The sequence below is a fragment of the Trachypithecus francoisi genome, unplaced genomic scaffold (assembly GCF_009764315.1).
Source record: "Trachypithecus francoisi isolate TF-2019V2 unplaced genomic scaffold, Tfra_2.0 Lachesis_group10, whole genome shotgun sequence".
Lineage (NCBI taxonomy): Eukaryota > Metazoa > Chordata > Mammalia > Primates > Cercopithecidae > Trachypithecus > Trachypithecus francoisi.
The window spans coordinates 60,789,223-60,809,878 of NW_022681455.1; the positions used below are offsets into that span (position 1 = coordinate 60,789,223).

At 38.6% G+C, this 20,656-nt stretch overlaps 1 protein-coding gene across 2 annotated transcripts in view; it reads right to left on the bottom strand.

Moving 5' to 3' along the window:
- Positions 1 to 20,656, bottom strand: part of EYS (eyes shut homolog) — a 2,089,174-nt gene that overhangs the window by 150,975 nt on the left and 1,917,543 nt on the right. For both annotated transcript variants that reach the window (XM_033217548.1, XM_033217547.1), the window contains one exon: positions 1,674 to 1,846. In XM_033217548.1, the coding sequence (XP_033073439.1) occupies positions 1,674 to 1,846 (173 nt within the window). The remainder of the gene's footprint in view (positions 1 to 1,673; positions 1,847 to 20,656) is intronic.

Below are 20,656 nucleotides of genomic sequence, written 5' to 3' on the forward strand. Positions count from 1 at the left end.
CTCAATTATCTATATATCCTTGCATCTTTGAAACTCTAATGAGACCAGGAGATGGGAGTAAACAATCAATTTGTGTGTGTGAGTACATAAAGACATTCTGCTAAATCTTCACTTCTTATTTTTTATGGTCAGTATTATTTTCAAGTAGGAAGCAAAACTGATGATTCATCTCAGTAATCAAATTTATTATAACTCATTATATTGTTTTCAATAGCTTTTATCTAAATAGAATGATTACATCTGAGAAGCGTGAGATTTTATGAGAAAGGACACGACTTAAATTCTATTCATTCTATAATGTTTTCTCTTTTTATAAAAATGACTTGGCTAACTTCTTCTAATATAACCCTGCCACACACAGAATGAAATTCTTAGTACTTCTTAACTCTTCCCCTCTTAAGTCATTCTGTCTTTCAGATACACACAAATTCATTATCTCAGTTCCTTTCAAAGACCTATATATCCAAAACTTCAGTATCTTTTAGTCACAGATACTTCTTTTACTCTCGTTTCCGTTTTCATACCTGCCACCTCAGGATGTGGTACCCAGCTTTTTCATGTCATCACAGGCTGGATCTGTTTGCTTTATTTTGTGATTCTGGGCCAGAGGGCCCTGAGTTCACTTTGGTAGCCTTATTCTAAAACTTAGTGCCAAATATCACAAGTGCCAAAGGAATAATTTTTTTTTATTTTTATGGTGAAAATAATGATAAAGCAAGTCCAGTCCTGTGTTGATTAACTATTAATATGAATTTTTATTATTTCTGAACATATCTACACACATTTATGCATATCAAAGCTAACATTAATTCTTAGGCAATTTTTTTTCCTTAAAATCTTATATTACAGCATCTTGCAGCTTTTTGTAATTTAGGATTTCTCATACTGAATTTTCCTAAAGAGAGACACATGTCTATTGATTGTGATTTAATTTCTTGATATGTAATAATTGCATCATGGGTTTTGTTACATTTAAATGTAAAGCAACTGTGCTGTGATACATAGATTTATTAATATTGTACTCTCAGTTTGCCAAAATGACATGAAGTAATTTGATTTTATGTATTGCTCTTGATGCCCCTTGTTACTCTCTTATACTTAGCTAGACTTTGGGATTTTACAGTACAGAGATTTTCTGTACTCTAACCTCAGGAAAAACTTATTACCACTTTTTTTTTTTTTGAGATGGAGTCTCTCTCTGCTGCCCAGGCAGGAGTGCAGTGGCATCATCTCGGCTCACTGCCACTTCTGCCTACCGGGTTCAAACGATTCTCCTGCCCCAGCCTCCTGAGTAGCTGGGATTATAGGTGCGTGCCACCATGCCTGGCTAATTTTTGTATTTTTAGTAGAGATAGGGTTTCACCATGCTGGTCAAGCATGTCTTAAATTTCTGATCTCGTGATCCACCCACCTTGGCATCCCAAAGTGCTGGGATTACAGGCATGAGCCACTGTGCCCAGCCACCACTTTTGTAATTACTTGATGGGTATGAGAAATACCTGCTTGGTGATCAGTCTCACTAATGGGTCTTGTCTCAACTGACTTGAAAAGAACCCAGAAGAAGATTTGATGTATTTGATCAGTCAAATGCTGTCCTTGATTCATCTGAGTGATTTCTGTCCTCTTCACCTCTTTCTGTCTGTGCTTCATGTTTAATAATGAAATGCTCTTACCATCAGTGCAGAGGGGTCCAGACCTCCCATATGGGCAGAGGCAGACAATATCTGTTCCGGATTTTGGAACACAGGTGGCACCATTTCCACATGGGTTATTTTCACAACTTGCAAATTGGCACAGCTTGCCTGAATACAGCCTTGGACACTCACAAAACAGATTTTCACTATCACTGAGAAGGGAAAAAAATTTAAAAATTCATTAGAAAACGACTGATATTTTCTACACACAATGCACATATATACACATGCATGAACACATATGCAAATAAAATTATAATTGCATCTTTTTAAATAAGTGACTTTTCTCCCTTTTTTCTGTTTCAACTTTTGAATATTTGTAGCTGTGTACTTTCCATTGAAAGCAGATTAACAGCTTTATAGATTATCCGAAGCCATGAATTCTATTTTAAGCCATCTATTTTTATTTTTGATTTGTCTCCTCTTTTTATTTCACACTGGGTGCCTTTTCAGGGCTTCATTGAATATGTGTGGTGCTGCCTCAATAAAGTGCATCAAATGTCTATTAGCAAAAAACATCTTAGACTCAAAGCTCAGAGGAGAATTTTAAGCTGGTGATAAGCTTCCCCACACTGAGGACAAAGTCCTCCAAGAGCTGCACTTGTAGTAATTCTGAAAATAAGCCACAGTGGGGAGCTATAATGACTATATAACTCTTCAGCTTAAAATATGGTTTGGTGGCCCCAGGCTGCGAGTGCCCATGAAAGCAGAGCTCAAGAAAAATACTCCTCTTACCTGTCAGGGAAACATTCTCAAGAGGGAGAAGTGACTTGGAGTTTGTTATTTCTGCCTTCTCTGTATCCATTGCCCCATTTAAAGTAACAGATGCTTTTGTTTTCCTTTCCAAGAGCCACCCCTCCACCATTCTCAGTCCATGTTTGAGAGAGACTGTCTCCACTCTTGGTGCCAATCATAGTGTGTAGTGCAGGATGGATACACAACACACTAGGCCAACTGGCCAACCTCTGCTAGAACTCTTCGGAGAGTACTCTTTATCTGCTGGTGTTGCTACACTGGTAATTGATAGTGGCATGTGCCTGTCCAGAGGGAAGAGCCTAGCTGAGAATAAATAGCTAATACTTAGCAATGTAGATATAAGTGACAGAGAAATATAGATTATTGATTATTTGGGTACCAGATCTCACCAGTACTCTGTAGTTATGTGAGCCAATATATTCCACTGCTTTTACATTTTTAAAGCCAGTTTGATTTGGGATTTTGTCACTTGAAGTTAAATAATTCCATTTAATCTTTTCTTTTTTTCTCTCTCTCTCTCTTCTTATTATCTTAGTTCATATACCTTGCTATATACAGATCTTAGGAGTTTACATCTTATCTTTTCAATGTGACTGTTAGCTCTTAAGCATAGGTGCCAGGATCAGCCCTGATAATTGGGAAACTAACATATTTTTATGTTTTTATGACACAGCCTCCCAGTCTAGTTGTAGATCTTACCCATATCATGAATTTTTTCCCAACTATCTGTATGGTTTCTCAATACCTTCCTCATGTCGTTGAGTCCCCTTACTCCAAAATTTGTGTGTAGGAAAGAACCATTTCTTTCATAATAATGAGTACCCGTCTTAGAAAATGAAGGTGTTTCCTTTCTAAAAATATTCATATTTTAATATTAATTCTCCATGATAATGTTATGAAACACTATGGAGAAAGTTTATGTATCAGATAGCAGGTAATGCTGGCTTTGGTAGGGTTGTAAGGCTTTGAAACCTTCAGTTTTGCCAACACATAATGCTTATCCTGTAAGTAATCAGTAATTTATGCATTTTATAACCTTCATGGCAACTTGCATAGCATTGTACACATTGCAGACAGATATGGAATCTCATAAGTTTTCAGGATTGGGAAAAAATTATAGATCGATGCCCCTAAGATGGTTATAAAGTATCCTGAGTAAGCTTTTCTGTTTCTGTGAAATAAAATTTTGAGGACTGCTTAGCCAATGCTGTTCCTTGTTTCCTGAGAATAGAGGTAAAAGCACAGCTGGACCACCTAGCAGGTACAGAAATATTTCTGGTATGACCTAAAGTGTAAGTTAGAAACTTACTGTTGTTTGGGGGTAATGGATAAAACTTTGCTTCCACCGATCTTACTTGGAGTTAAAAGGTCAGTATTAAGCATTTGTATTCTGGGATAAAGTCTAGGTAAGTAGCATTCTTGAGAGCTGCATTCTGGAAGGACCAAATTAGTCTTTTTCAGATCAAGGAGAATTCCTCATATGTGAAAGTCAAACTAATCTAAGCATTGATTGATTTAAATGCTTTAATCATATAAACCTAAACAGATTTGGCATGTAGGAAAGATGATTTTATGGTGAAAACCAACGAAAGCACTATTTTTAATTAGGTCCTATTGATAAATCAAGCCTCATTTCCTCTTTCTGCTTTCATCAGGTGTTGTGAGAAGTTGGTTGTGTAAATTCATGCGGAGATGACTAACTGTGTGCATCTGTATATCAGCAGGCAACTAGAGTAGAGAGAGAAATGGAAATTCTATAGAAAACTCTCCAAGAAAAGGGAGACTCACCATATCTAACCAAGGGCAAGTGTTCAGAGTCTTCTGGCCTCTCTTGATATCCCATTAGCACCTCATTAGCAAGAGTCAGCTTTATTCAACTGAGATGTTGCCAGATGATGGCACTTCAAATTGTACCTCAAAGTTCCAAAATACTTCCTGGAGCATCAGACATTTCACCAATAGATTTTGTTTTCTAAATCTATCTTTGCTATCTTCTGTGTTACACCTGGACACAAAGGTTTCTCCTATCCAGATCTTGTCAGATCCTGTTATTAAATCGCAACTTCTTCAAAAGCTACCAAGTCTGCTGTTTTCTCTGCCACTTGACCTACTTTGATGTCTCTCTACATCTTGTAGCAAAAGGCAGTGTTGACCCAGAAAGAGAATGCTCTAAGACTGATGGATCTTACATAAGACAGCTGACTTTTGGAAATAGTTTTCAAAACAGTGTCACCCTCATTTGCTCAGTTTACTTTAAATATTGCATCATTGCTGTGAATTTGTCACTGCTTATTATAATTAACTTTGAGAGAATATATTTACATGAAATACATTTTTTTCATGGAATATATCTTTTCATCCCTAAAGTTTTAAAAATTTTATCCTTCACAAGACCTGTAAGCCACATAGAAACCTTTTTTGGAAATTTTCCTTTGAGCAAGTCAGGAGATTTTTCTGAATTAAAAGTAGGTCTGTAAAATAATCCAGATTATGGTGAAGTTTTCACCTATACACCAGAGGACCATATATTTTTTGCAATTGCTGCCATCCAGTTTGTTGTGCACCTACATTATGGATGGAGTCACGTGCCAAGCGGTTAATAAGACTCGCTTTCGCATTCTTTGTAGGAGACATCATAAATGCATGAACAAATCTCTGTAAGATACAGTGTATGTGACAAAGGAATAGAGAAAGTATCAAGTATTTTAAGGTCTTAGCTCTGTAATATGTGGATTCAGATGACAGTAGTTTCTAAAAGCTGGTCTGTGAACTGACACCAAAGGATTTACCAGGGACTCTCCTGGATGCGTTTGATAAATGCAGATTCCCATGCTCCTCTTGCTCTCTGAGATTCTGATTTAGAAGATCTAAAGTAAGGCTGAAGAGTCTGCATTTAACAAATTTCATTAGGAGACTCTTTTGCATAGCCTACTTTGACTTAAACCCATCCCTCTGAGACAAATATTCTCTGCAGAGTAAAAGCTTGATGGGCATTAGTTATTACTGTGTCCTTACAGGATGTTATAATTTTATTTCTGTTGTTGGGCTATGTTTTGACTTTTGACCAACCTATATCTGAAAACATACATATCCATCAAAGTACAAAGATGAGAAAGTTTTCATTTTAGGAGTGCCATATGCAGTCTACTGCATGTGCATTATGTTTAACTTCAACATAAAGGAGGAAAAAATTCACTCGGTCATTTTAAAGCTTAGTTAAAAAAATACCACCTATCTAAGCATATGCAAACATCTATACATTTTGGCATTGTAACTGCTACAGGATATTTGATTACAAGTCTACAATACGGTAAGAATATTAACTGACTGTCATTTCTGTAAGTATTAAAAGTTACCTTTAGAAAAATTTAGCTGATTAAAAAAAATAAAAGAAGCTGGCTTGAAAAGGATGCCCACTATTTATATAACACAGCCAGATGCCAAAAATCTTCTAGAACTAAAAGGACTCCTGCATGTATTAACTTAAAAATAAATAAATAACTCTTCTTGCTCTCTTTGTATCTAACGGATCATTAGGCGATTTCAAAGTTGGCCACCCACAGTGTCAAGAGAGTGAGATTCTCAGCAGGAAAGAGTGCAGAAATGAATCCTTATGAATAATGTCTCCAGATATTTCTAACAAATAAAACTGCTGCTGGCGGAAATAACCCATCTCTATGTATCGGCTCTGATAGCACCACAATGCAGGCTTTAGGAGGTATGCAAATGAGATCCCAAGTAGCTGTGGTTTAAGTAGAACTTTCATTCTGTTTTCATGAATTTCACAACACCATGATAAGAGCCTGCTAATTACAAAGAATACTTCCCCTCCCCTGCAAGAATCTTCCTTAAAAAATTGGGATTTCTGTCAAATGAGTTGTTAGCTGTGTGTGGAGACTCTGGCTCTAGTACTGTAGATAGATTTTCTTTGTCTGTTTCTAGGACAGAACTGCCTAAATGGATGTTATTTTATGCTGTAAAGGCACACCACTACGTATGACATTTTTCATTTTTAACTTTTGCTTTTTAAAAGTAGCCATGCATGAAAATAATGGGAAAAAAATGCAAAACCAAAATTACTTTGTGGTGACCTAGAAAGTGAACTTGGAGAAACATAGTCTATATAATATACCCAAGAACAGAGAACTCAGGGAAAATGTCCTCTGCTATAGAAACTTTTTTCTTTATATAAAAGGGTTTTTCTAAAGGCAGAAAGAAGATGAGAAAGGATAAGAGCAATAATAAAAGTCATAGAATAACATAGGAATAAATACATAAAATGGAAAATCCATAAACAAAAACATTTTTTTCTTGTTCTAGTATCCGTCCTATTTAATCTTGTAGGCATTTTGCAAAGAAAAATTGAATACATGGTATAGTTTCTCTCCGTCTCTCTTTCCTCTTTCTTCTTTCTTTCTCTCTTTGACAGGCATGGTTCACTTTACAAAAAATAAACTTCATTAGTAAAGAAAAATGACAAAAATGTCTTCCCCAGCAAGTGCATCAGGATCTCCTTTCCAGAAAGAGATATCTTTTCCATATCTCTGGCCCTATGACCCTCTAGTTCTTATGAAATGGAATTAAAGTTTTGCTTCCAAGGGAGCAGACAGAGAAGAACATGAAACCCAAAAGGGGAGCTAACATAGTAAACGTGGCCATTATCTGAATACATTAAATGAGATATGTATGAGAATGTGCCCAGCACAGTACTTGGCATTGATCAGCTGCTCATTATATATTAGGAAAAGGAGGTAAGAATAAATGAAACATATAATTAGTTGTGTCTGAATCAGTTAATGGTGAAATAAGAGCAATATGATGAAATCTGGTACAAAGAGAAGTGGGTTGGGAAAGAAGGATAAAGTGGACAGTATTACGGGTGAAAATATACACATTAATAATTGTTTGTTGAATGAATGTATAATTTCAGTCTAGAATTACCACCCCCCCATAAAAAAATCTCAAGATCTTACAATTATACTCTGTGCCCAAACTAAAATTTCATAATGGATTTTCTCACTCTGTGCTCACTGCAAAATTAGCTGATCTCTACCCCCCTGCATGGTAAGGGCAATTTGGGCAGGATTCAATATAACAGAATCTGTAAATGCAGTGCTTATGAAGCTCTGGAGCTCTCAGGTAATTTCCTGTAAAGATAATGTGCCTATTTGGAAGCTATTTAAGGCTAGAAGAGTTGGTATAAGCTTTTAAAATGTTATTTTAACTTCTACTAAAAAGACATAAAAATTCTCTTAAAATATTTAAGCCAACAAAGTGCCATTTCACCCATTCCCTTGACCTCAGTAATATTCACATATACCAAGTTTCTACTCAGCTGTTACCATGGTGAATTCATCAGTTATCAGGAAGGTAGAAACACAGCACACAATGTCAATGGTTGTTCTTTTCTGATATTAAGAACTATTTACAAAATTGCTGTGGGTGGAAAATTTATTCCTTAAAAATATAAGGAATAATAGATAACAACTCTCTAGAAAGGTATACATTTATGAACCCAAAACATCCTTTATGGGTATTCCTATGAATTTGCAATGAGAATTTAATTGTTTTTTTTTTTTTTTTTTTTGCAGTTTCTCACTTATTCCACAGCCTTTTGTCAAATCTTTACACTCCAATTTTGGGTTGGAAAAAAAGCAAGAAATTTAGAGGAGTTCTTGCCTCTAAATATGTTGATTTGGCAGGCTTGCTCTAAATGTACAGTTTGTGTCTGTCACTTAGAGCAAGCAGGTAACTTTTGGAATTGTCTCAAATCTCTTTATATAGAGTCAGTGTACTGAACAAAGTAAACCAGAGGTTGCTAACTGGCAAGATGTTTAATGCCTACCTCTTGAACCCTGTGGTATACTTAGATTATAATCTGAAGCCTAGACATAAAGTTAAGTGCACAATTATAAGGGACAATATCAAAATCACCACTTCATCAAAATTCATCAAATTTGATTAAATATCAAGTTCTCCTTCTACCCAATTGTTGTTCGGCTCTTTCCCAGTCCTGTGATCTCTGCTCAGAGGAGGTGACTTCACTTCCTACTCCATAGATAAAATTTTAGTCATCAGCACCTCTCTTGACTTCCACATTATCTCTTCCAGCACTTATTCTCCATCCTTTTTTCCTCTTACCCCAATTCCCAATAACAAGTATTTCTTTCCAATGCTAGACTTTCACTTAATTTAATCTTATCAATATATTTGAAGCATAGAGTATAAGTAGACCTGAGCTGAGATACGAGAAGTGGCCTTGGTCCTTTTAAGAATTTTCACTTTAACTTATTGGCAATAAACAGACATCGAAAGGTTTTTTGAGGAGGGAATCAATTATATTATGTTTTAGAATTATTCTGGGGCTACAGTGTGGGAAATGTATAGAGAACAGTAAACCTAGGGACAGATTGTACTGATTATTAATTTATTGTCTGCTGGGCTTGGTGACTTATGCCTATAATCTCAGCATTTTGGGAGGCCAAGGCTGACGGATCACTTGAGGTCAGGAGTTCAAATCCCTCCTGGCTAACATGGTGAAACCCCATCTCTACTAAAAATGCAAACAATTAGCTGGGCGTGGTGGTGCATGCCTGTAATTCCATCTACTCAGGAGGCTGAGGTGGGAGAATCACTGGAACCTGGGAGGTGGAGATTGTAGTGAGCCGAGATCACACCACTGTACTCCAGCCTGGGCAACAGAGTGAGACTCTGTCTCAAAAAGAAAAAAAAAAAAGAATTTATTGTTTGTTAGTTCCAAACCCACCCTTTATAGTCCTTCCTTGTGATGCTGGAGCTAGACCCTATAAACATGTTCCCTTTGCCAACTGGGGGATGTTAAGCTTTGTCAGTAGAGGGCACTTGGGACACTGAAGGAAGAAGAGGTTCTCTCCCCAGCTCTGCCATTCTTTCCTGTCTTATTAGCTCTGCTGGAGGCACACACGGGAAACTCAGTGCTACTCACCCCCAGCAAGTTTCCACAGCACCTCCACTGAAGAGTTACCCCTAGGAGAGAGCCTATGACCCACCCAGCTTTCTGGCTTCTAGGTGTTCCGGTGGGCAAATTCTTAGCAAGTTCGGCAGCACCTTCAAGTGTGGCTTTCTGGTAAGTTCTCCTGGACCTCATAGTGAGTGGTTTGAAACAGTTTCACAGGTGCCCCAGTGAGCAGGAATTCTTGCAAGTTCAGCAGCACCTTTGTGGTGGCTTCTCAGTGAGCTCCCTAGAGCCCCAGAGGGTAGCTTCCCAGTGCGTTTCAGCAGCGCCCCAGTACATGGTTTCCTCTTTCCCAGTCTTGGTCTGGGGTATCACAGTGAACTTTTCTATCATTCAACCGCCACACTCTCCATCGTGCTCTGCATACCAGGTGGTGTGTGTGTGTGAGCGTGCACATGTGTGTATGTATGTGTGTGCATGTGTGTGTGCACGTGTGTATGTGTGCACATATGCATTTGTGTGTGTGTGTGTATGTGTGTAAGTGTATATATGTGTCTTCTGATTTGTTGCTTGGAGTACTCTTCCTCAGCCCTAGAGGTAGGAATGGCTCCCTTCATCTGCTATACCTAAATATGGTGTTTTTTTTTTTTTTTTTTTTTTAGACCGAGTCTTGCTCTTGTCACCTAGGCTGGAGTGCAGTGGCGTGAATTTGGTTCACTGCAGCCACCACCTTCTGGGTTCAAGCAATTCTCCTATTCAGCCTCTCAAGTAGCTGGAATTACAGGCACACACCACCATGCCTGGCTAATTTTTGTATTTTTAGTAGGGACGGGGTTTCACCATGTTGGCCAGGCTGGTCTTTAATTCCTGACCTCAGGTGATCTGCCTGCCTTGGCCTCCCAAAGTGCTGGGATTACAGGTGTGGGCCACCATGCCTGGCCCACCTAAAATATTTAATGTACTCTCTGCATCTTAGAAATTAATTCCATGTCACTGGATAATAAATATTCATATTAAACTTTCCTAAATTATTGTGTGGCTCTGTCTCTTGACCAAACCCTGAGTTATACACAGAAATCCAAGCAGAAGTGCAGATAAGCTCAGTGGAAGTGGGCATAGAGAGAAATAATGTGAGAGATGCTTAGGGAGAAAAACATCTAACTTGATGATTGGTTTCTGGTTTGTCCAGCTGAGTAGATTTTGGTGCCATTCTTGAAACTGAAGAATATATAAATTTAGAGAGTAGAGGGAGAATATGCATATATTATTTGATGTAGCCATGGACATGCTAGTGACTATTTTCAGTAGTGTAAGAATAAATTATCAATATAACTTATTTAAAAAATAACATAAATATAATTCGACTTTGATTAAAATTAAGAACACCTCTGGATTATAATGCTGGTTGGTGGAGACAGAGAGGCAACCGAAGAAAAGTAAACTTTGACTCAAACACCTTACCAATTCAAAGTACTAGAGCAGCTACTTACATATTAACAAAATAGGAAAGTCTGCAGTAAAAGCTTTTATCCATTGTGCTTTTCTTATCACTAAATAGTGATGTGTGTGGCCTGATGTGGCAGAATTCTTTTTAGGCTTTAATGCATATATACTCTTTCTCTTATAAATGCAATTACCATGCATGAAATAGCATGAAATATCTGTTCATCCTGGGGACAGTTGGTTAGCTTCTTGGGGATAGTTGTGAAGATGAAAACTATGTCCATGAAGGAGAGCTGACTGAGTAGAAAGTATTTTAGCTCGTTTTCATACAACTGTTGTTGTTGATGATGATGATGATGATGATTCATTATAAAATGAAGCATCTGGGGTGAGTGCCTAACTGGACAGGATGCCAGGATAACAGGAGTAAACAGGGACTATCCCAGCCAAACCAGGGGTATGGTCACCTTCTGGTTGGGGTCATAACATTTTTTCCTGAGGTTATTGTTGTACCGAATGTATTAAACATAGAGTTTCCATCTTAAACTAATTCTGAAGTAGAAATGCTGTGATTTTATTTTAACTGTTGTATTATCTGGAAACTCATTCTATTGGGGTTCAAATTTACATATATTTAGAGCATGAGCATTGTGACAGTTAATACTGGGTGTTAACTGGGTTGGGTTGAAGGATGCAAGGTATTGATCCTGCGTGTGTCTGTGAGGGTGCTGCCAAAGGAGGTTAATATTTGAGTCAGTGGGCTGGGGAAGACAGACCCACCCTTAATCTGGTGGACACAATCTAATCAGCTGCCAGCCAAAATAAAGCAGGCAGCAAAAATGTGAAGAGGCAACACTGGCCTAGCCTTCCAGCCTACACCTTTCTCTCGTGCTGGATGCTTCCTGCCCTCAAACATTAGACTCCAGGTTCTTCAGTTTTGAGACTCGGACTGCCTCTCCTTGCACCTCAAGATTGCAGACAGCCTATTGTGGGACCTTGTGATCATATAAGTTAAAACTTAATAAACTGCCCTTTATATCTCTCTCTATCTATCACTCTATCACTCTATCTATCTATCTATCTATCTATCTAACTATCCATTCATCCATCCTGTCCCTCTGTGGAAACCTAATTCAGACTTGGAGCAATATTTTATGTTAAGTTGATGAAACTGAGACACAAAGATCAGAGAACTGAAAACAGTTTTCCTGAAGAAGGAACTACTAATAAGAAACCACTGCTTTGCTGCCTTTGAAATAATGTGCTTCTTCCTACCCTTTTTTTCTTTCTTTTTCTTTTTTAATTCTGAAAGGGGTAATTTCAGTTTTATACAAGAGGCTGAAAGTGGCTTCAGGCTTTTTCAATTAAAAGATTTAGTTTGCAACTTCTTTGTACTGGAAAAGACTAAATCTCTTGGAATCAGTTGACATGATGTTAAAATGGACTGTGCTATTTCTTTAAAAGCCATGTACAATAGCCAGTTCTCATCAAAAGGTGTTTTGGCTGCAGGCAAGCTTCTTAGTTCCATAACCTTATGGATGGTAAAGGACAGTTTCAAAAGGCATTTATACCTAGTTAACACTTTTTTTTTTGACACACTATTAGATGTGACAATTTTCTTTTACATTAAATGGATAAAAGAAAAAAAGGAACAGCCAACTTTCCCTGCTGTTTCAATAGTTCCAATTAGTTTCTTTCCCCTTCAATTGCTCCATCAGATGGGCTAGATAAGATTTCACTATTTGGGGGGATCGTTTTAAGCTTCTTTTCCAGCAGTTTGTTATTTTTAAAGCTCCAATGATTCACTATAAAATGCATCTCCATCTGCAGGAAGCAATTCCTAAATTGCTTCACTCAACAAATCCAAAACTGCTAGGCTCACTATAGCACAGAAATAGAACTGGTTTGGAAAGGGATTACCTATTGGGTTCAGAAAAACCTCTTCTGAGACAGGTTATGCCATAGAGCAGATCTCTGAATGCCAGAGGGAACTTTTATTTTATTGTATTTAATAAGAATCATTTAAAGTTTTGTTTCATTGGTCTGAACTATTTCCTGGTAAATATATATATATATATATATATATAAATTATGAGTTATTGAAAACTTTCCAGTTCAGAATTACAATTTTTTAAGCAACTTAAAATTATGTCTGAATATACATACTTAAGTACCTTTTTTTCCAGAACTTATTAAATCTTAAGTTGAATTTATCTCTGCATTTATTTCACTTAAGGTTAATTCTTTTCCCCACCTCCTTGGTACATATATGCAAAATATTAATCTTTAGCCTGAAAGTGTTTTTTCCATTACTTATAGAATTAGGGTCAAATATTTGGCATAGATTTTATATATATTAAAGTGTAACATGTGTTAGAAAATGTTAGTTTATATTAGTTGTTTTCAATCTAATTAAAGTAAAACAGAAATAAGAAAACAACGCAGGTCAAGCAACAAGGAATTGTTTGCTAGTTTAATCACATATAGGAAGCTATTGTTATCCTTGAGACTTAGAGAAGGTTGACTATTCTATAGGGTTTTTAAAGACAGGACATGATTTATCTTAATATTGTGTCGCATTTTCCTGAAACCGATTTAGCCTTTTGCATTAAAAAGAAGAGACACACTAGAACTTTTAATCGAAAAAATCCTGCATTTACTTTCAACCTCTGGTATCTAAAATCAAGTTATCTCTTTCTGAAAAGAACAAAAAGAAAGTATCTAATCTTGAAGTTGTTCAAGAGTCATTTATTACCAAAAGTATTTTTACTGACTGTCCCAATTCCTTCAGGAAACTTCAAGGTATGAAGATCATAATATATAAAACAGACTATTTAAGGGATACTTAGTCTTTTTACAAAGGTTATCACTCAAGTCTCCAATAAATAGCTTCATACAAATATTTTTTCAGGGATACACCATTTGCCACAGGCAAAACTGTCACATTGCATTTGGTTTTACACTGGAGTTCCTTGATGTTGTTCCATAAGCCTCCATGAGGTGCGGAGGAGCAGGCCTTCCATCCACTCTGCCATGCCTCAACCAGAGTTAGTTTGCTTCATTCATTCATTCATTCATTCACCCACTCAGAGTTTTTTTTTTTTTTTTTTTTTTTTCTTTTTTTCTTTTTTTCTTTTTTTCTTTTTTATTATACTTTAAGTTCTAGGGTACATGTGCATAACGTTTATATCATGTATAACTCCCCAATGCAATCCCTCCCTCCTCCCCCCTCCCATGATAGGCCCCAGTGTGTGATGTTCCCCTTCCCGAGTCCAAGTGATCTCATTGTTCAGTTCCCACCTATGAGTGAGAACATGCGGTGTTTGGTTTCTCTTCTTGTGATAGTTTGCTAAGAATGATGGTTTCCAGCTGCATCCATGTCCCTACAAAGGACGCAAACTCATCCTTTTTGATGGCTGCATAGTATTCCATGGTGTATATGTGCCACATTTTCTTAATCCAGTCTGTCACAGATGGACATTTGGTTGATTCCAAGTCTTTGCTATTGTGAATAGTGCCGCAATAAACATACGTGTGCATGTGTCTTTGTAGTAGAGTATTTATAATCCTTTGGGTATATACCAGTAGTGGGATGGCTGGGTCATATGGTACATCTAGTTCTAGATCCTTGAGGAATCGCCATACTGTTTTCCATAATGGTTGAACTAGTTTACAATCCCACCAACAGTGTAAAAGTGTTCCTATTTCTCCACATCCTCTCCAACATCTATTGTTTCCTGACTTCTTAATGATTGCCATTCTAACTGGTGTGAGATGGTATCTCATTGTGGTTTTGATTTGCATTTCTCTGATGGCGAGTGATGACGAGCATTTTTTCATGTGTCTGTTGGCTGTATGGATGTCTTCTTTTGAGAAATGTCTGTTCATATCCTTTCCCCACTTTTTGATGGGGTTGTTTGTTTTTTTCTTGTATATTTGTTTGAGTTCTTTGTAGATTCTGGATATTAGCCCTTTGTCAGATGAGTAGGTTGCAAAAATTTTCTCCCATTCTGTAGGTTGCCTGTTCACTCTGATGGTAGTTTCTTTTGCTGTGCAAAAGCTCTTTAGTTTAATGAGATCCCATTTGTCAATTTTGGCTTTTGCTGCCGTTGCTTTTGGTGTTTTAGACATGAAGTCCTTGCCCATGCCTATGTCCTGAATGGTACTACCTAGATTTTCTTCTAGGTTTTTATGGTATTAGGTCTAACATTTAAGTCTCTAATCCATCTTGAATTAATTTTCGTATAAGGGGTAAGGAAAGGATCCAGTTTCAGCTTTCTACTTGTGGCTAGCCAATTTTCCCAGCACCATTTATTAAATAGGGAATCCTTTCCCCATTTCTTGTTTTTGTCAGGTTTGTCAAAGATCAGATGGCTGTAGATGTGTGGTATTTCTGAGGACTCTGTTCTGTTCCACTGGTCTATTTCTCTGTTGTGGTACCAGTACCATGCTGTTTTGGTTACTGTAGCCTTGTAGTATAGTTTGAAGTCAGGTAGCGTGACGCCTCCAGCTTTGTCCTTTTGACCTAGGATTGTCTTGGCAATGCGGGCTCTTTTTTGGTTCCATATGAACTTTAAAGCAGTTTTTTCCAATTCTGTGAAGAAACTCATTGGTAGCTTGATGGGGATGGCATTGAATCTATATAACCTTGGGCAGTATGGCCATTTTCACGATATTGATTCTTCCTATCCATGAGCATGGTATGTTCTTCCATTTGTTTGTGTCCTCTTTGATTTCACTGAGCAGTGGTTTGTAGTTCTCCTTGAAGAGGTCCTTTACATCCCTTGTAAGCTGGATTCCTAGGTATTTTATTCTCTTTGAAGCAATTGTGAATGGAAGTTCATTCCTGACTTGGCTCTCTGCTTGTCTGTTACTGGTGTATAAGAATGCTTGTGATTTTTGCACATTAATTTTGTATCCTGAGACTTTGCTGAAGTTGCTTATCAGCTTAAGGAGATTTTGGGCTGAGACGATGGGTTTTTCTAAATATACAATCATGTCATCTGCAAACAGGGACAATTTGACTTCTTCTTTTCCTAACTGGATACCCTTGATTTCTTTCTCTTGCCTGATTGCCCTAGCCAGAACTTCCAACACTATGTTGAATAGGAGTGGTGAGAGAGGGCATCCCTGTCTTGTGCCAGTTTTCAAAGGGAATTTTTCCAGTTTTTGCCCATTCAGTATGATATTAGCTGTGGGTTTGTCGTAAATAGCTCTTATTATTTTGAGGTACGTTCCATCAATACCGAATTTATTGAGCGTTTTTAGCATAAAGGGCTGTTGAATTTTGTCAAAAGCCTTTTCTGCATCTATTGAGATAATCATGTGGTTCTTGTCTTTGGTTCTGTTTATATGCTGGATTACGTTTATTGATTTGCGAATGTTGAACCAGCCTTGCATCCCAGGGATGAAGCCCACTTGATCATGGTGGATAAGCTTTTTGATGTGCTGCTGAATCGGTTTGCCAGTATTTTATTGAGAATTTTTGCATCGATGTTCATCAGGGATATTGGTCTAAAATTCTCTTTTTTTGTTGTGTCTCTGCCAGGCTTTGGTATCAGGATGATGTTGGCCTCATAAAATGAGTTAGGGAGGATTCCCTCTTTTTCTATTGATTGGAATAGTTTCAGAAGGAATGGTACCAGCTCCTCCTTGTACCTCTGGTAGAATTCAGCTGTGAATCCATCTGGTCCTGGACTTTTTTTCGTGGGTAGGCTATTAATTGTTGCCTCAATTTCAGAGCCTGTTATTGGTCTATTCAGGGATTCAACTTCTTCCTGGTTCAGTCTTGGGAGAGTGTAAGTGTCCAGGAAATTATCCATTTCTTCTAGATTTTCTAGTCGATTTGCGTAGAGGCATTTATAGTATTCTCTGATGGTTGTTTGTATTTCTGTGGGGTCGGTGGTGATATCCCCTTTATCATTTTTTAATGCGTCTATTTGATTCCTCTCTCTTTTCTTCTTTATTAGTCTTGCTAGCGGTCTGTCAATTTTGTTGATCTTTTCAAAAAACCAACTCCTGGATTCATTGATTTTTGGAGGGTTTTTTGTGACTCTATCTCCTTCAGTTCTGCTCTGATCTTAGTTATTTCTTGCCTTCTGCTAGCTTTTGAATGTGTTTGCTCTTGCCTCTCTAGTTCTTTTAATTGTGATGTTAAAGTGTCAATTTTAGATCTTTCCTGCTTTCTCTTGTGGGCATTTAGTGCTATAAATTTCCCTCTACACACTGCTTTAAATGTGTCCCAGAGATTCTGGTATGTTGTATCTTTGTTCTCGTTGGTTTCAAAGAACATCTTTATTTCTGCTTTCATTTCGTTATGTACCCAGTAGTCATTCAGGAGCAGGTTATTCAGTTTCCATGTAGTTGAGCGGTTTTGATTGAGTTTCTTAGTCCTGAGTTCTAGTTTGATTGCACTGTGGTCTGAGAGACAGTTTGTTATAATTTCTGTTCTTGTACATTTGCTGAGGAGTGCTTTACTTCCAATTATGTGGTCAATTTTGGAATAAGTGCGATGTGGTGCTGAGAAGAATGTATATTCTGTTGATTTGGGGTGGAGAGTTCTATAGATGTCTATTAGGTCCGCTTGGTGCAGAGATGAGTTCAATTCCTGGATATCCTTGTTAACTTTCTGTCTCGTTGATCTGTCTAATGTTGACAGTGGAGTGTTGAAATCTCCCATTATTATTGTATGGGAGTCTAAGTCTCTTTGTAGGTCTCTAAGGACTTGCTTTATGAATCTGGGTGCTCCTGTATTGGGTGCATATATATTTAGGAGAGTTAGCTCTTCCTGTTGAATTGATCCCTTTACCATTATGTAATGGCCTTCTTTGTCTCTTTTGATCTTTGATGGTTTAAAGTCTGTTTTATCAGAGACTAGGATTGCAACCCCTGCTTTTTTTTGTTCTCCATTTGCTTGGTAGATCTTTCTCCATCCTTTATTTTGAGCCTATGTATGTCTCTGCATGTGAGATGGGTCTCCTGAATACAGCAGACTGATGGGTCTTGACTCTTTATCCAGTTTGCCAGTCTGTGTCTTTTAATTGGAGCATTTAGTCCATTGACATTTAAGGTTAATATTGTTATGTGTGAACTTGATCCTGTCATTATGATATTAACTGGTTATTTTGCTCATTAGTTGATGCAGTTTCTTCCTAGCCTCGATGGTCTTTACATTTTGGCATGTTTTTGCAATGGCTGGTACCGGTTGTTCCTTTCCATGTTTAGGGCTTCCTTCAGGGTCTCTTGTAAGGCAGGCCTGGTGGTGACAAAATCTCTAAGCATTTGCTTATCTGTAAAGGATTTTATTTCTCCTTCACTGATGAAACTTAGTTTGGCTGGATATGAAATTCTGGGTTGAAAATTCTTTTCTTTAAGAACGTTGAATATTGGCCCCCACTCTCTTCTGGCTTGTAGAGTTTCTGCCGAGAGATCTGCTGTTAGTCTGATGGGCTTCCCTTTGTGGGTAACCCGACCTTTCTCTCTGGCTGCCCTTAAGATTTTTTCTTCATTTCAACTTTGGTGAATCTGGCAATTATGTGTCTTGGAGTTGCTCTTCTGGAGGAGTATCTTTGTGGCGTTCTCTGTATTTCCTGAATTTGAATGTTGGCCTGCCCTACTAGGTTGGGGAAGTTCTCCTGGATGATATCCTGAAGAGTGTTTTCCAACTTGGTTCCATTTTCCCCCTCACTTTCAGGCACCCCAATCAGACGTAGATTTGGTCTTTTTACATAATCCCATACTTCTTGCAGGCTTTGTTCATTTCTTTTTCTTCTTTTTTCTTTTGGTTTCTCTTCTCGCTTCATTCATTCATTTGATCCTCAATCGCTGATACTCTTTCTTCCAGTTGATCGAGTCGGTTACTGAAGCTTGTGCATTTGTCACGTATTTCTCGTGTCATGGTTTTCATCTCTGTCATTTCGTTTATGATCTTCTCTGCATTAATTAGTCTAGCTGTCAATTCTTCCACTTTTTTTCAAGATTTTTAGTTTCTTTGCGCTGGGTACGTAATTCCTCCTTTAGCTCTGAGAAGTTTGATGGACTGAAGCCTTCTTCTCTCATCTCATCAAAGTCATTCTCTGACCAGCTTTGATCCGTTGCTGGCGATGGGCTGCGCTCCTTTGCAGGGGGAGATGCGCTCTTATTTTTTGAATTTCCAGCTTTTCTGCCCTGCTTTTTCCCCATCTTGTGGTTTTATCTGTCTCTGGTCTTTGATGATGGTGACGTACTGATGGGGTTTTGGTATAGGTGTCCTTCCTGTTTGATAGTTTTCCGTCTGACAGTCAGAAGGACTGTCTGTTGGTCTGTTGGAGATTGCTTGAGGTCCACTCCAGACCCTGTTTGCCTGGGTATCAGCAGCAGAGGTTGCCAAGATAGAATATTGCTGAGCAGCGAGTGTACCTGTCTGATTCTCCTTTGGAAGTTTCCTCTCAGGGATGACCCCACCCTGTGAGGTGTGGGGTGTCAGACTGCCCCTAGTGGGGGATGTCTCCCAGCTAGGCTACTCAGGGGTCAGGGACCCACCTGAGCAGGCAGTCTGTCCGTTCTCGGATCTCAACCTCCGCGTTGGGAGATCCACGGCTCTCCCCAAAGCTGTCAGACAGAGTTGTTCGCCTCTGCACCGCCCCCGCTGCTTTCCCTATTGGACCTCAGCTGTGGGCTGTCCCCAGAGGTGGAGTCTACAGAGACAGGCAGGTTTCCTTGAGCTGCTGTGAGCTCCACCCAGTTCGAGCTTCCCAGCGGCTTTGTTTACCTACTTAAGCCTCAGCAATGGCGGGCGCCCCTCCCCCAGCCTCGCTGCTGCCTTGCGGATAGATCGCCGCAGACGGCTGTGTTAGCAGTGAGGGAGGCTCCGTGGGCGTGGGACCCTCCCGGCCAGGTGTGGGATATATTCTCCTGGTGTGCCTGTTTCCTTAAAGCGCAGTATTGGGGTGGGAGTTACGCGATTTTCCAGGTGTTATGTGTCTCAGTTCCCCTGGCTAGGAAAACGGATTTCCTTCCCCCTTGCGCTTCCAGGTGAGGCGATGCCTCGCCCTGCTTCAGCTCACGCTGGTCAGGCTGCAGCAGCTGACCAGCACCGATGTCCGGCACTCCCTAGAGAGATGACCCCAGTACCTCAGTTGAAAATGCAGAAATCACCGGTCTTCTGTGTTACTCGCGCTGGGAGTTGGAGACTGGAGCTGTTCCTATTCGGCCATCTTGCTCCGCCCCTCTCACCCACTCAGAGTTTACTGAACTTTTCCCCTATGCCAGGCACTGCTAGGCACTGTGCCACTGTGTTGAATGGAATAGATATCATCCTGTATTGAATTGAATTTACAATCTAGATGGTGAGACAAGAATTAAGTAACTAAATAGAAAATGACAAATTATATTAAGTCCTAAACGAGAATATCACGTGGTGCTATGGGAGAGCACAGCAGGTGGCCTATTTTAGATAAATGGTTGGGGGAGAGTTTTCAGTGGAATTAATAATTAATCCGAAACATAAAAAATGCAAAATTGGGTTAGGTGAGGAATAGGAAATGTTTAAATAGTGAACAACACATATGAATGCTAAGATATGAGAGAAAGGCTGACATAGTTCAGAACTGGAAAGTAGCCAGTTTTGTCCAGAGTTCAGCAAAAAGGAGGAGATTTGAAAAACCATACAGAGGCTAGATCACACAGGATGTCTTTGATAACAAAATGTACTCAACATTTAACTTAACCATAATTAGTGTGATTTTACTCCCCAGCAGCTGATGAAGGAATACTCTATGAAAAATTCCAAATATATATTATAACAGTATTCACCTTTGTTCAAAGAATTGATTCAGCCAGTAATCAGTCA